The sequence below is a fragment of the Corvus hawaiiensis genome, chromosome 7 (assembly GCF_020740725.1).
Source record: "Corvus hawaiiensis isolate bCorHaw1 chromosome 7, bCorHaw1.pri.cur, whole genome shotgun sequence".
Classification (NCBI taxonomy): Eukaryota; Metazoa; Chordata; class Aves; order Passeriformes; family Corvidae; genus Corvus; species Corvus hawaiiensis.
Genome location: NC_063219.1, coordinates 35,219,252 through 35,234,122, shown reverse-complemented (window position 1 = coordinate 35,234,122; position 14,871 = coordinate 35,219,252). Strand labels below are relative to the sequence as shown.

Sequence of the window (14,871 nt, the reverse complement as noted above, 5' to 3'; positions counted from 1 at the left end):
TAGCAAGATCCTGAGCTTGTAGTTTATTTTTTCCACAGCTGGCTCATCAATCCATTTCTAGAGAGGTTAGGATTACTTCCTGCAGTATGCAACCATTATTTCCTGAGATGAAACAACTATCAGTTATTGTGCCTTAAAATCAGACCAGAAAATTTGTCCATCCCCATTTAAATGATATTTGAAGATCATGCTAACACGGCAAAGCAGGGAATGCAAAGCACAGGCCTTACATTCTCTTCTTAGCCAGACTACTGTGACTTTTCTGCAAAGTAATGCAAATAACAATAATACTTAGCACTTACTGTGCATGATGCTTCTCATCTTCAAAGCGCTTTACAATTATTTATTGCTACTTAATCTGGAAAAAGTATGATTTCAGGCCGGCTTCTGGTAGCTTGTGTGACAAAGTTAATGTCATTTGAATCGACTCCGTTTGTATTTAATAGGATATAACTGCAGTACTTTAGTTTAAACACTATTGTTCCATTAAAAGCCAATTACAGAAACTCAGCTTTCCCTGAATTTATAGAGCGCAGATTTTCTTTCTTTTTTTTTTTTTTTTTAAAGACGAGATCTATCTAAATACTTATCCGAATTTAGCCTTCACAATTCTGACTAATGGCTTAGGAGCCTTTTGAGCCGCTGCACAAAGCGATTCGCCACGAGCGGGGCCGCGGTACCGCCTGCGGGCGGCAGAGGGCGCCCGAGATGTGTCCATTCGCCACAGGACCCCGGGATCGAGTGCGAAAAACGCAATTTCGGCGCCACAGAAAAGTACCATTTCTCAGTGTTAAACATACGCTTAGCAGCGGTTTTATATTCTATACGGGTAAATCCTAACATGTTTTATTCTGATCAGTATGTATTAAACAGGGTATCGAATGGTGGCACAACAGATCGAAGACCGCTAAAATAACCTCGGGGCAACCCCACGCACAGGTACAGGCTGGGCGGAGAAAGGACCGAAAGCAGCCCCAAGGAGAAGGACTGGGGGGCGTTGGTTGATGCAAAGCTCAACATGACCCAGCAATGTGCTCTGGCAGCCCAGAAATTCTCCCGTGTCCTGTGCTGCCTCAAGAGCAGCGTGGGCAGCAGGTCGAGCGAGGGGATCCTCCCCCCTTCCACCCTGGTGACACCTCACCTGCAGTATCACATCGGCTCTGTGTTCAAAGGTACAAAGGACACGGACCTGTTGGAGCAAGTCCAGAGAAGGCCACAAAGATGCTCTGAGGACTGGAGCAGCTCTGCTCTGGAACCAGGCTGGGCGAGCTGAGGGTGCACGGTCTGGGGAAGAGAAGGTTCTGGGGAGACCTCAGAGCCCCTTTCAGTGCCTAAAGGGGCTCCAGGAGAGCTGAAGGGGGACTGGGGACAAGGGTCTGGAGTGACAGGACAAGGGGGAATGGCTTCAAACTAACAGAGAGCAGAGTTAGAGTAGAGATTAGGAATAAATTCTTCCCTGTGAGGGTGGTGAGGTCCTGGCACAGGTTGCCAAGAGAAAATGTGGCTGCCCCATTCCTGGAAGTGTTCAAGGCCAGGTTGGACGAGGCTTGGATCAACCTGGAGTAGTGGGACATGTCCCTGCCTGTGGCAGGGGATGGAACAAGATGAACTTTAAGGTGCTGTCAAACCCAAACCATCCTGAGAGTCTATAATTCTATGAAAACAAACTTTTGAATACTGCTACAAAAAGTAACTACCTTAATTCCATTATAATACATTGACTTGTGACCACAACTATTTCAGTTTTCACTAAATCTTTGAATCTACTGCAGATGAACTCATTTGAAGTTGTTCCCTTTATAGGTACATTCCTTTGCTATAGATAAAGCATCTTGTCTAAACCCAAATGAGTGATTGTGACTTGTGGCTCAATCACACCCACATGATACATTTTACAAGACACTTCGCAGCAGAGCTAAGAAGGGAACCAGTGGGATATAACCAAACAACCACAATCACTATTTGGTAAAATCATGGCTGCTCTCAAGTGCCACAAGAGGGATTGCACAGCTGTTTCCACTAACAAGGATTTTAGCAGTTGAAAATACAAGGGTTGTCAAAATGTAACCTGAACACAGACCTAGTAAGATGAGGTTGAGAATTAAGAGGAAAGTAATCTGCAAATGACAGGCAGGGTTTGGAAACTGAAACCACTACCTGCACTTCAGCCCAGCGGCAGAGAGCTCACATATCACATCATGGAATTACTGACAAGCAAACAGGGCACTGCCAGACCTGACACAGGTGTACCTGCTGTGGTGGCACTGCTTCAGTCCAGGCTGTGTGCGTGGCACGTGTTCCAAACCTGCCTGGGGTCACCATCCCACCCAGCCTCCTGCGCCCAAAACTTTATTTCCCCTTTCGAGGTTGCCACCTTACAAGGTTGTCATTCCTGCAGCTCAAAAACACAGGGACAAAGTGCTTCAGCCTGCTCATGGCTATCTCAACAACGGATCTGGCGAGTATTCATTAAATTATGCTATTAAATGGAAGTAACCTCAGTGACTTCTCTGGAGACGGGTCCTGCAGCTCTCTGGGCTCCCCGCAAGCTCGGACACCATTACCCAGACCCCGCGGCCCTGCACAAGGAGCCCATTTGACCACGACCCTGTGCTGTGCCCGCTCGAGGGAACGCCGGCCCCAGGTGACAGGTGTGTGCTGTCCCTAGGGCGGGCTCAGTGCCCCCAGGACAGGTTCAGTGTCCCCGGGGCAGCCTGAGTGTCCCCAGGCCGTCCCGCCGTGTCTACTCACATCTGGAAAGCAAGAACACGTCTGGCTTCCCCACAAGGACCGTGGCTGCCCAGCCGCCTGTGGGTGCCGGGGGGCAGATCCCTACAGAGGAAGGAGCTGTGACAGGGGTGCACTATAAAGCCGGGACCGGGGGTGGCCGTCGAGTGTCTCTTCAGCTGTGTCTGCTTCCCTACAGCGGCGGGGCCGGGTAGCTCAGGGCGGCTCCCAGAGGCGCACCCAGGCTCGGCTGGGCGGCCGCGGGCGGAGGAGGGGCCGCCGCCTCTTTAAACTTGCCGTGAGGGCTGGGCCGCCCCGCCCGGGGCAGCGAGGTCCGCTCGGGCGCCCCCCCCACCCCGGCACCGCTCCCCTCAGCTGCGGCCCGGGCGGGCGGGTCCCTCCGCATGGAGGGCGGCGGGGTGGCGGGGCCCGGCCGCTGGCTGTGAGGGGGCCCCGCCGTGCCCCGCGGGGGGAGCCGGGCAGCGCCGCCGCCTCCCGCCCGCCTCATCCCGCCTCCCGCCCGCCATGGCCGCCCGCGGAGCCGAGCAGCGCCGAGCCGAGCGCCGCGGCAGTGCCGGGGTCTGGCCGCTGCCTGGCAGCGCCCCGTGAGTGGGGACAGCGGGCGGCGTGTCCCTGCGCTCGGTCCTGCCCCCCGTCCTCCTCCCGGAGCGGCGATGAGCGAGACCCGCGCCGGGGGAGTCGCCGCCTAGACCGGCAGCCAGGATGGTGCCCCTGCAGCCCCTGCCCCTCGTCGTGGTCCAGGGCGTCCTCCAGCTCGTAAGTCTCTATCCCCGCGGCCCCCGACTCTCACGGGGGGCTTGGGGGACACCGGTGCTTTCCGCCGGGGAGCGCGGCGGGCGCGGTCCCCTCTGGAGCCCGGTTCCGAGCAGACCCCCAAGCCCTGCCTCCCACAGCCCCTAACATATTCTTGGTTTTCTCTTTATTTTTCCTTCCTTTCCTTCTTTAAAAAAAAAAAAATATTTTATTTTAATTAAGCGGGTTTGCTTCTGTTCGCCCCGTTTTGGGATGCGGGACATTCTCGTGCCCGAGCACTGCGCGGCCCCGGGGCCGGGATGCGCTGGGAGCCGCAGCGGCGCGGGATAATACCGCGGGCAGGGATGGGAGGGATGTGCGTGTGCCGAGCATCGCCGAGACTGCCCGCTCCCGAAAAGTTTTCTGCTGGCCTCAAGCGCCTTTTTTTCGTGTGCAAGACCTACCTGCACACCCAGCTATAGTCAGTCACCTGCGCTCGGGAAGCTCCCCCGTTACTTTCGGCTTGCTGCAGCGCACCCCAGGCGTTTCCTTCGTTTTTATCAGAAACTGTGGGACTTGCTGGTGTTATGCTGAGAATATTCCTCTGCATGCGGTGGGGGAATGCGGGGACTGACGTGGTGGCAAGGTGAGATGCAGACTGCGAAATTCGGAGATCTAAAGGGAGGGAGGCAAGGCAAGGTGCGTGGCTGGAGACGGGCGAGGAGCTCAACTTCTCCTACGCCAGCGCAATGCCTCTCGTTCGTGGGGCACTGATGGTAGGAGACAAATGGATTGATGCTCGTGTTCATGAGGCGGGAGAGATCAAAAAGAGAAAAAAACGTATTTGCAAAAGAGTTTGGCCATCTTCACTTTTATTTCGAAAAGACATTTTAACTGCACTTGCTGTTTTGAGGGGAGTTTTGGTGTTACTCTCATAAATACCTTTGCTGCAAAAGTTATGCCTTTCTTCTCCAGCTGCCTTGGAAGCGAAAGTTTGTCACGAAGGAGTCAATAGAGAGTGTGTAATAAACCTTGAAGGGATTAAACACCCTCCTTTAAGAACTGGAGTCTAGTATTACAGCGTGAGGTGATTGATTAGTTTTTGAGGAAGCTTATGTCAAATTCTAATCCGGTTTTGGATTGTGCTTGTCGTGTAATGTTTTTTGCTCCAGCACTTTATCATAGCAATGAAGTAGCGAGCTGCAGCCCTGCGATAAGGCGCACATTTCTTTCACACTCCCATCCTTTTGGACAATAAAAGGCTGTTTACATTCTTCAGATTCTTGCAGCCCCGTTTCCAACTAAACAACGCGCAGGGGTGAGAGATGGGAAAGGAGAGCAGCAAATGGATTACAAAGTTGCTGAGCAGAAGGGAACTAAATAAAAACTCCTTCCTCACACCTACAACCTCTCTCACTCACTTGCACCCTCCTTTTATGTTCTTCTCTCTTTTTTTTTTTTTTTTTTTTTTTCCGAGCTATCAAAGGGATCAATTGAAACTTGTACCATCAGGGATCCGGTTTGTTATGCAACGTTTTATGGATGATGTTGGGAAGTTGCTTGCTGTGGTTTTACATGCTGTGAGTGAAGGCTGACTGAAAGAAGCAAAGTTGCTGCCTTGAATCAAACAAAAATCATAAATAGCCACTGCAGGTTCTCAGGTGAACGTGGCACTCAGCTCACCCAGAAGGATTCATTTTTTTCTGCATTCTTTAGATACAAACCAACAAGGCTTTGGAGTAAATTAGTTTTATAGTTTATATAAGTTAGTTTAAATGATAAAGTAAAGTAAAATGAGAATGTGTGAGATTTTTGAGGCATTTTAGGTGTACCTTTTAATGCTAACCTACTACTGAAAAGTTGTGTAAATGCATTTTGGCATGGTCTTGCCAGAATATCTGGTTAAAGTTACAGCTTATTATAAATTAAGAAATATTTGATGTTGGTGGTAATGCACTGAATGCAAGTCTGTGCTATTCTTTGTTCTCTGGCCAGAATTTGGAGGTACTGGTGGCTTCCTGGAATCTGATTAGCAGGTTTAGAAATGAGGCATTGGTTATTACTGATTCTTGACTTTTTCTTTTTTTTTTAATCAAAAATCAATATGGATAATATTAATACTACAGTGAAGGCTCAGCATTTCAGCCAAGAAAAAAAAAATCCCAGATTTCAGTGTTGCAATACAGCAGCATTTTAGTAAGCCAGAAATGCTACCATCAAACCCTTCCTGATGGGGCAATCTAATTTTTTATAAAATCAGAGGTGTTGGAATGGGAAATATTTTGGCACTGCATTTCAGTGAAGGGAGAAGTGCTTTTTATTTTAATACATTGAACTTCAAATGCTTGCCTTTCAAATACTGAAGTGTGCTGTCTACTTACCTGCTTCTTAAAGATGTATAAATTAGGATGAAATCCATATGAAACCTCACAAATTTGAGGAGATTATGTCAGAGTGTCTCACTGAATTTCTGAAAGCAATGTTAGTGATTCTTTGTATGTTGTATCTAATGTTCAGTCAGAAGTTCATGTTTAGTACTTTTAATACAGCATAGATGTATTTTTGTAGGATGCTTCTAGATTATTATTTTGATCATTAGATGGGGTACCAGAATGCATGCAACAATAGCACATACATATTTCCTAAAATATTTTGCATATCTAGATATATTAAGCAGTAAGGAAAGCTGCTGTTGAGTCAGGTTAAGATGCTAACTTGCTCCTGTATAAATACATTCATTTTTAAAGTCAGGTTTACCTTCTGTTGACAATATGGAGCAAAACAACAATTTGCAATGCACAGTCAATGCATGTCTGGGCTGTTATTGATAAGAAGATGAAAAATTGCTGTGTTGTGTTATTAATAGGTACTCTTGCTTTACTATTAATTTTCAGTAAGCTTTTCCAATTGTCACATAATTGCTGAATGCCCTGTTAGTTATCTTTTCAGAAGTAATGGAGTTCTACATGTTGAGAATTGAAGTGAGTGAAGCATTAGGATAGTGCAGTTTATAAAATGCCTGCTAGTGTTTTGTTAAGTCAGCTTTAAATACCTCTAGGGAAGGGGGGCTGCTTCTATTTCCCTGGGAATATTACTTGTCATTTAAAATAATTCTTGTTGGGGAAAAAAAAAAAAGCTGTCACTATCCCTGTGTCTAGGCAAGGTGTAGTTACAGACACACACACTCCCAGGCAGGACCTGTGGTTCTGTAGGGTAATCAGGCACTGTAACTATTGGTTTATTCTTGCTTCTCTGTGGTCTGAAATTAAGAAAGGATCACAGCAGCATTTTCCAGTACCTATAATCAAAGTTGCTTCAGCATTCTATCAATAAACTCTATTCTAACATTAGTGTTGGGCAGAGTTGTTGCTGCATTAGAAACCTAGGAATCAATCATTTTACAAACCCTTCAATGCAGTTGATTTTTTTTTTCCCCAACAGATGAGAAATAATTAGGAAAAAAAAAAAAAACCAAAGGTTGTTAATTTAGGATTTTTCTCCCCAGGTTTGAAGCATAGCATTTGACATGAGTGAAATTGAATGACAGGTTGTTTGCCTTGGAATTTCAAGGGCTGAAATTAACTATAACCAAAACAGTTTTTGACAATGAAACAAAATTTTTGCAGAGTTTTGTTGGTTTTTTTTTTTTTTTAACAGAATTTAAGGTTCTGCTACAACTTGAGCTGAAAGAATATTTGCTATAGTACAAGATACCACTTCATAAGAAGAAATATCTTAAAAGCTGAGCTAAAGCTGCCTTTGCATTTAAAATAGGCGTACCCTGTGAGGTGTAGAAACACAGAGATATGTTCCTTCTGGCTACTTCAATTTTGTCTCCATAACCTTGCAAATGTGGTCCAGGTAGCATGCCCTTGCAGTGAGAATCAGAAATAGGCACCATGCAAGACTCTCAGCTCCATTTCAGAAAGGTAAATGCTTCCCTCTGGTCATCTTGAAATGCACAGATGAAATTCCATCCCCCCTTAATTTCAGGGAGAACTTTGTCATAAAATGTATTGGACCCAACCTTTGATTTGGCTTACTTTGGTAATTTCTTTTTGGTGCTGTAGGCATTGTAAGCCTATGTCTCTTTCTTGGGTAATAAAGTAATGTAGGTAACTCAAGAATTGCAGGTAATTTGCAGCTGGAGACAGATCAACAATTGCTGGTTTCAGCAGATTGGGAATTTATTATCCTGAACGAGGAGTTGTGTCTTAAGGTGGATGGGGCCAGGTTTAGTTTACATAGGAGTTTCACAAGTCAACCTGTCCTTACATCACATCTTTTGACCTAGTTCTGTGAGACTGGTAGCTGATATTTTTCAGTTTGTTTGTAGGTTGACCGGGGCACAGGAAAATTACAGATCCTGTGTAAAATCTGTACAGCAAGACTTGTTTGACTCATGTCCAGTAGGCCACAGGATACCCCAGACTTCCCCAGCACAGGGCTCATAAAATCCAAGTCTCAATCTTTCCATCTGTAACACGCAAGGAATTTTTCTGCCATTGTAAAGCACTTTGAGAGATATCAGAGCTGTGTTGTAAGTGTAACAGACAGGGAAGTGAAACGGAAAGATTGGTGAAGCCCCAGTGCTAAAATAGGATGCTCTCATCACTCCCACCTTTCTGGTTTTCCTCCTGCACTTTGGTTTCTGCAAGAAGGGAACTCAGGAATGGGAGTTGAAAGGGGGCAGCAGAAACCAGTCGCTGACCTGGACATTAAGAGCATCAGAGAAGTGCAACTCTGTCCCAGGTACACCGAATTCCTCCTGCACTGTTAAAATTTTTACCTTTAATCAACACTTTGCAAACAAAACTGTACAAGGAGAAGCAAGAGCTGCTCCACATGACACAGGAAATTTGCACTGGGGAGCCAGCAAGTTGTTTGTGGTCTGCGGGTGAGGTGTTGACCTTTATTTGGTCCAAGTGTTGAATAAGGCGTGGTAATTCTTGGGCGCTTCTGGTAAAGAGCTGCAGTAAGGGAAGATCAGTGCTACTCTGTGCTGAATGGTTTCAAGACAAAAGCTGTGATTCCATAGGTGGGGATTGCGTCTTGGTCAGAAACAGAGTGAGCTGTTCTGGTGCTCAGGGAAAGCCTGTCGCTTTGGATCTTTCACAGCTACTTCTCAATGTATCAAAACCAGAGGCAGTGGCAAAAAAAGGAAGGGGGTTTTTGCGGTTTGTGCTCCGCCCTTCACAGGACAGTGCATTTGCTCTGCTAATCTGTCTTCTTGTCCTGATTTTTGCCCACGTTAACACACCACTTCACTGTAGCTGTTATAAAGCACAAACACCGGCTGTAAAATCTTCCCTAGATCATATCTTGGAGAACTGGATCAAATCTAGCAGAATTGGAAAACAGGAAGGTGAAAGTTCCCATTCACATGGCTGTTATAAATTCATCCTGAACGTGACTTCCAAACACCCTATTTTGAGGCAGCTTTGGCCTTTCACTTCGAATCTTAAATATGTTTGTTTATTTCCCCAACCCCATTCATCGTTCCCATTATGTTTCCATTTGCTCAATTTCCCACTGTGTTTGTAGCTATAGTTTGTGTAGTGTGTTTAGGTACTTAATGAATCAGAATTAAAGAAAATAAGGGGCAGACCTGCTAGGCAGTTTTAGCTTCCAGCAGAGCATCACTACTGTGTATTAAGTCCACTCTGCAGGTCAGGACTTGGAAAACAATGCTAATTCCTTTCCTGTAGGGAATCTCTTTGCGGGCTGGAGTTCTGTGTCGGCTGGAAGCTCAGTTGCACCTAACAAAGAGATTCAAGGAAAAAAGTTAGGAGTGGGGAGGAAATGAACAGCTATGAAGTTGGGTCAGCAGTTAAGACCGAGTTGTTTTGTCTTTGCAGCAGGGATTTCAGTGCTGGTGTGATGCTCTGCTCTCCCTGGAATGGCTTACTGTAAATATAGAATTGGAACGAGTGATTATAATTTAAGGTAGATTTAAAGAGCTGTAAGAGCTGTAGTTCTTGAGATAGGTTTTCTCTTTGTTCCAAATGACTGGTAGTAATAGAAGCTATTACTAGCTGGGAAGTGAAAATGAAAGAATAGGGAGAAATAAAAAAATAAAGCGAAGAATCTAATGTCTCTAAAATCAGGTTTTATGTGCATTGGGGCCAATTATGGTTATTGTATCATTACAGTGCAGATTTGAGGCTACTCCAAAAGCCCTCATTCTGCTTCTCCAGATCCAGCATGTTTGGTTTATGTTTATGATCAGTTGCGAATTTCTTGACCTTTTAGTACTTGTTTTAGGTGATGACCAGATATTTCTAATATCATCAATCACCACTATAAACACAACCTTAATTTCATCTTACTTCACCCATTATCTAGGAAAATAAAACACTGTGCATAGAAGTGCTTCTGTATTTGTTCTGCTATTAAGTAGATTTAAGAGGTTTTAATGGAGAAGGAGCTGGCTGTGCTTGAGGCTGACCTGGGGGGAAAAACGCCCTGGGACTTTGCTGAGGGAATAAGAGGTGCATATGAGAGAGAAAGATGATGAATGTAAAAGAGCCCTGTGGGCAGGTGGAGTGAGCCTGAGAAGTTACTGCAGGATGAGAAGGACAGACAGACTGACAGTAACCAGGAATATTCCCACAATAGCAGAGAGTGTGTGAAACCCAGGAGGGTGAAATATGGGACCTTGAAGTTTTTTGTCCTTTAATGCTGCCTGTTTCTCTTTTCCTTCAAGCACCTGCTGGTTGATTCTGTTGTTCATAACATGTGTTTACAAAGTTGGAGTTCCTGTTCCCAGTGGGAATTTCAGGGTCTCATTGCCAGTGGTTTGTTCTCAATCCCGTAGCTGTAGCTGTTACTAGTGAGTGTATTTCTCTGCCATTGGGAGCCTAAACCCAGACAAGGTGTTCCCAAGTTGAATTTTCTCCTTACTCCAGGCAATTGGGTGCTTCCTAGAAGAAAACCTATGAAATTGTACTACAGGAATAGGCACATAACTAACTTTATAATGCAATGTAATGTTCATGGCACTTTACAGTCAAGGTGTGTTACATGTTTGTCATCATTGTTTTGGGAAACCAAAGAAACAAACCTAGAGGAAAATTTCTTAATCTTCACCCCAGTAGACCAGAAGAATATTCTGCATACCGACTCTCTCCTTCCCTGGCCCATCTCGGTACAAAGGCAAAGAGCTGCTGAATCTGATCTTAGCTCGCTGACAACAGGAGCATTTTTGGAGCGACATAACGTGGATCAAGGCAGGAGTGAAGCCCAGTCCTTCAGTTTCTGGACCAACAGAAACTGTGTGGCAGGGAGAGGGCTAAAGCCTGTGTTGTTTTCTGCTCATTAACAAAATGCTAATCAGCTTTGTGGAAAGATTCGCAGTAGATAATGTTACTGTGGCACCACTGACTTACCGGGTGTGTTAGCCTAGGGCACTTTAAATTAGGTGATTGAAACATCTGACTCTTTTGAAACCAATTCAGTTTTGCCCATTGACTATTTTCAATTCTGTCACCATTTAAGGCAAGGAAAAGAGCGATGCTAACTCCTTGTGGGGCTGGGACAAATCCTGTGGTACAGCCGCTGCTGTGTGCCAGCCTCTGCTGCCTCCCTCTGCTGAGCCGCTGTGTCGATTTCCAGGCATCGAATTAGTCTTCCAGTGCTGGAAACATCCATTTTTGAGTTACTTCTGAATCAATCTGCACTGTCTTCTGTGCTGAATGACAAATCCATCAGTCTTCTTCGCATTCCCCTGGCTTGGGTCTGCTCACTGCTGTGAAGAAGTTTCTGGCCCTCCAGGGAGCTTTTCTAAGCTGCATTCTGCTGTGAGCTTGTTCCCTCTGTTTCTCTCTCCCTCCGTGCTCCATCTTCCCAAAGTTTTTTTTTCCGTGCAGAGGATGCTCAGTTCCTCTGGGAGAACCAGCAGCTTCCTTGCTTTCCTTTTCCTCCTGGAGATTGCCCCCTGATCCAAAGTACAGCAGCCCAGGAACAGGTAGAAAGACTGCCTTCCTTTCTACTACTCACCTTCAATTTTTAAAAATTTGAGTATTTTTTTAAATATATTTTAAAACATTTTATTTAATTTTTTTTGCAGGAAACAAGTAGTTAGAGCTACCTTTCCAGAATCAATAAGTGGTCATCCGTTCACCCCTCGCTGATGCCTTCTGTCCAAGCTCTCTGGTAGCAGATCAATCCAAAGGTTTATCAGCTTTGGGTCCTAGGTTGTATAATGTATTTCCAGAGTGTTTCCATTTCAAATTGCTCATTTTTTAACTCATTTGTCGCGATTCCAAGTCTGAGTGGATATCCACTTTTACAGCACACGACTAGAATATGATGTGGGGATTGGTTTTTAAGGAGCAAGTTTTATAGAACTGTAGATGTTGTAGATTCTGCCCTAAGAAGCATTTGTCTCTAAAGGGCATATTTTTCCCCTCTGTGTAGGGACGCCCTCTCCCTGTGAAGGTCATCTTGTGACAGTGAGCTGTGGTGTGTAGAACTTAGATCCAGACCAAGAGATGCAACAAACTGCATTTCTACCACATGACCATCATGGGGGCGCAGAAGGTTTTTTGTTTCTTTATGCTTTTTCTTCTTCCCTCTAGAACCCATAATCCCAGATTTTTTTTTTTTTTTTTTTTTTTTTTACATCAGTTTTGGTGAAATCACAGTTAATGCATTTCCTTAAAGCTCTTAAAGAGTGGGAAAGCCATTCTCATCCATCTCACTCTTCAAGTCTCTTCTTGTTTTTCTTCTCACTGGAATTCAATGTCCTGTTCCTGGCACCAAGCTAGGATAGCTTAAAATAACCAATGTGTTGAGTGTCTGACAGGAGAATAAATGCATTGTTGAGTTAGGACCTATTTGATTTAAATTAAATAAAATGCCTCTAAATGTAAGAATGAAAAAACATGACATACCTCATTCTCAGATCCATTTTATGGTATTCACCCCATAATCCTTTTATTCAGACACGCGTGACATATGCGTTATCAGCAATGGGCAGCCTAACGCTGCAGTAACCAGGGAATTTAAACTCCATATTTTATTTAACAAAACCTTTTTGTGGGTGTTGGATGGGATCTGTTACTCTGCTTGCTTAGACTGAGGGTTCAGTGTTGCTGTTTTTAATACTTTATGTTGAACAATGAGGGAAGGAATGAATTTAAAGCAGCAAACTTTGTATTTATGATGACTAAGGGCACCATTCTGCAGAAATTTGCCTTCCGGTGAGTTTGCAATGTTCTTTTAATGAACAGCACAGTTATATTTTTTGTGGAATAATAAGATTAATATGGGGACAAATACAAATATAATGGTTATTGTATCTTCGTTGTGTTTTGATGGATTGGATTATCCTGTCCAGTCCAGAGTAACTACTAGATTTATTTTTAATTTTTTTCAATAATGCCGGTAACTGTGAGGGAGCTGGAACTTTGTTCTGTTTAGATGTTGAAACTGTAGTCCCGATAATACAACTCAGTAGTCATTGACTGACTTGTCCCACACCAGTGATATCCTTCCATGCTTTCAGGGAGTGTTGAGATTAAACTCAGTCTGTGATCAGTTATTAGTAAAGCCTGCTGAACATGTGCCCTATGTCCCTATTTCTGACTCATCCACTACAATTATTTAACAGAAATTTAATTATCCTTGGATCGTCAGCTCTGATCCAACCGAAGTGTGCAGAATGGCTGAACAGTTATTTCAGTGATGGGCAACAGCATCACAGGAAGCTTGATTTTCCTAGGAAGTGGGCTAAAATAATATTTGAAATAGAAACAAGTCTGAAAGCCAAAATATACCTCCATTGCAATCAGAAGTTCACCAGGACTTCCTGGGGTGGCCACATTTTGGTGTTTCGGGCAGACATGTAGAGGCTGCAAAAGAGCTTTTAATCTTTCCTTGGCTGTAATGGAAACACAGGCTGTTGTATAATTCATTTGGTTCAGACTCCTCCTCAAAATACCTCGAAAAGGAGTGGTGATCAATTTCAGTGGGGCAAAGAAAACCTACATAAATTAAGTTGGTTTGGGTTCTTTTCCTTGTTTCTTCAATTTGAGAATAACATCTTTAATAAATGTGGTCAGGAGTTTTCTACACACGCTTCTGGAAAATTCAGTCATTAAAAGATAACACAGAGGTTATCGATATCATGACTTTGAATTAAACACCTGCAGTTTGTGTATGGTGCCAGAGAATGAAATTCAGCCAGCTCCCCACAAAGAAGGAAAGGTCCAGAATGTGGATTGGAGGGATGCCTGCTTTCACTTGGACTAGCAGACTTTCTAAAGGTAGTTGGGTGGCTTAAGGTAGAACAGCTTTTAATGGCTAATGAATAAACAGGTGGTATCTCCATTCTCTCTGTGCAGATAAGTCGGTGCTCATCCCCTAATTAGGATGGCAGAAGGGAAAGTGAGCCTGGATGTCTCAAGACAGTATCAAATTTATCAGGAGAGACAGTGTTGTACAGCAGGTGCTCAGTCCCTGCCCTCAACAGAACTGAAACCTGCTTGGATCTACCTTTTGAAAAGACACAATAGGTACAAATTTGTTCATTTGTTTTGGTGGGAGGTGGAATATATACAAATTCAGTGAGAGCAGGAAAGTGACTTTTCCTCGCCTACCTGAGGATGTTCTTGCTTCTGCAAAGAGACACTAGAAAATAAAAAGTGGTGGGAGCATCACTGCAAGCGTTTTTGTCCTCATTTTGCAACCTTAGCCAAAAGTGTGTGAAAACCACATCCTGGATTGGATCCTTCAACAGAAATCAAGGAAGGAATGCCTGGGCTTGTGTCCTGGGAGAGCCCATACATGGATTAGAAGCTTGGGTGCTTGGTGAGGTCTGCCCTTAAACCAAAGGGAATTTACAGTCTTAAAATGTAAGGACTACTTGGGTCATGTGTCTTACTGTGTGATTTTAGAGATTATAGATTTAGGCACCAGTTATGAAACTGGGGAGGAGCTGCATCTGCTGTCTGTCAAACTCTCCCTGCTTTTGTTGTTCTCCTTATCAGATGGATACCTGGAAAAGCTACCCAGTATCTTCCTGTGATGTAGGACTGCTGATCGTGAGCACTTCCTAGTATATTTTCTTAGTGTTTTTTTTAGAAGGTCCCATGATAATTCCTAGGAAATATCACAGCTGATGGTATCATATTGTTTCGTTTTTCCTAATACTATGCACAAAGTTTTCTTAGTTCCTTCCCTTTATGCTTAGCTATCTTCTTTTCTGTCACTCTTGAGACACTTTGTTCAGGCTGCATTATTTGCCTGTTCCTGGGGACCTTTTCCTCAAAGAACTGCAACATTAGCACTGTGAGTCACCGCAAGTTTTGCCTCTTTATTGATCTTTTCTACTGATTCTGACTGTTTGGAGTAATTTACTTTTTTTTTTTTTTTCTTCTTGCCTCTTTA

General features: G+C 44.3%; 1 protein-coding gene across 1 annotated transcript in view; it reads left to right on the top strand.

Annotated features, from left to right (window-relative positions):
• The first annotated feature begins 3,251 nt into the window (after positions 1 to 3,251).
• Positions 3,252 to 14,871, top strand: part of NXPH2 (neurexophilin 2) — a 35,359-nt gene continuing 23,739 nt past the window's right edge. Inside the window, exon 1 of the mRNA XM_048309852.1 lies at positions 3,252 to 3,504. Within this exon, the coding sequence (XP_048165809.1) occupies positions 3,451 to 3,504 (54 nt within the window). The 5' untranslated portion in view covers positions 3,252 to 3,450. The remainder of the gene's footprint in view (positions 3,505 to 14,871) is intronic.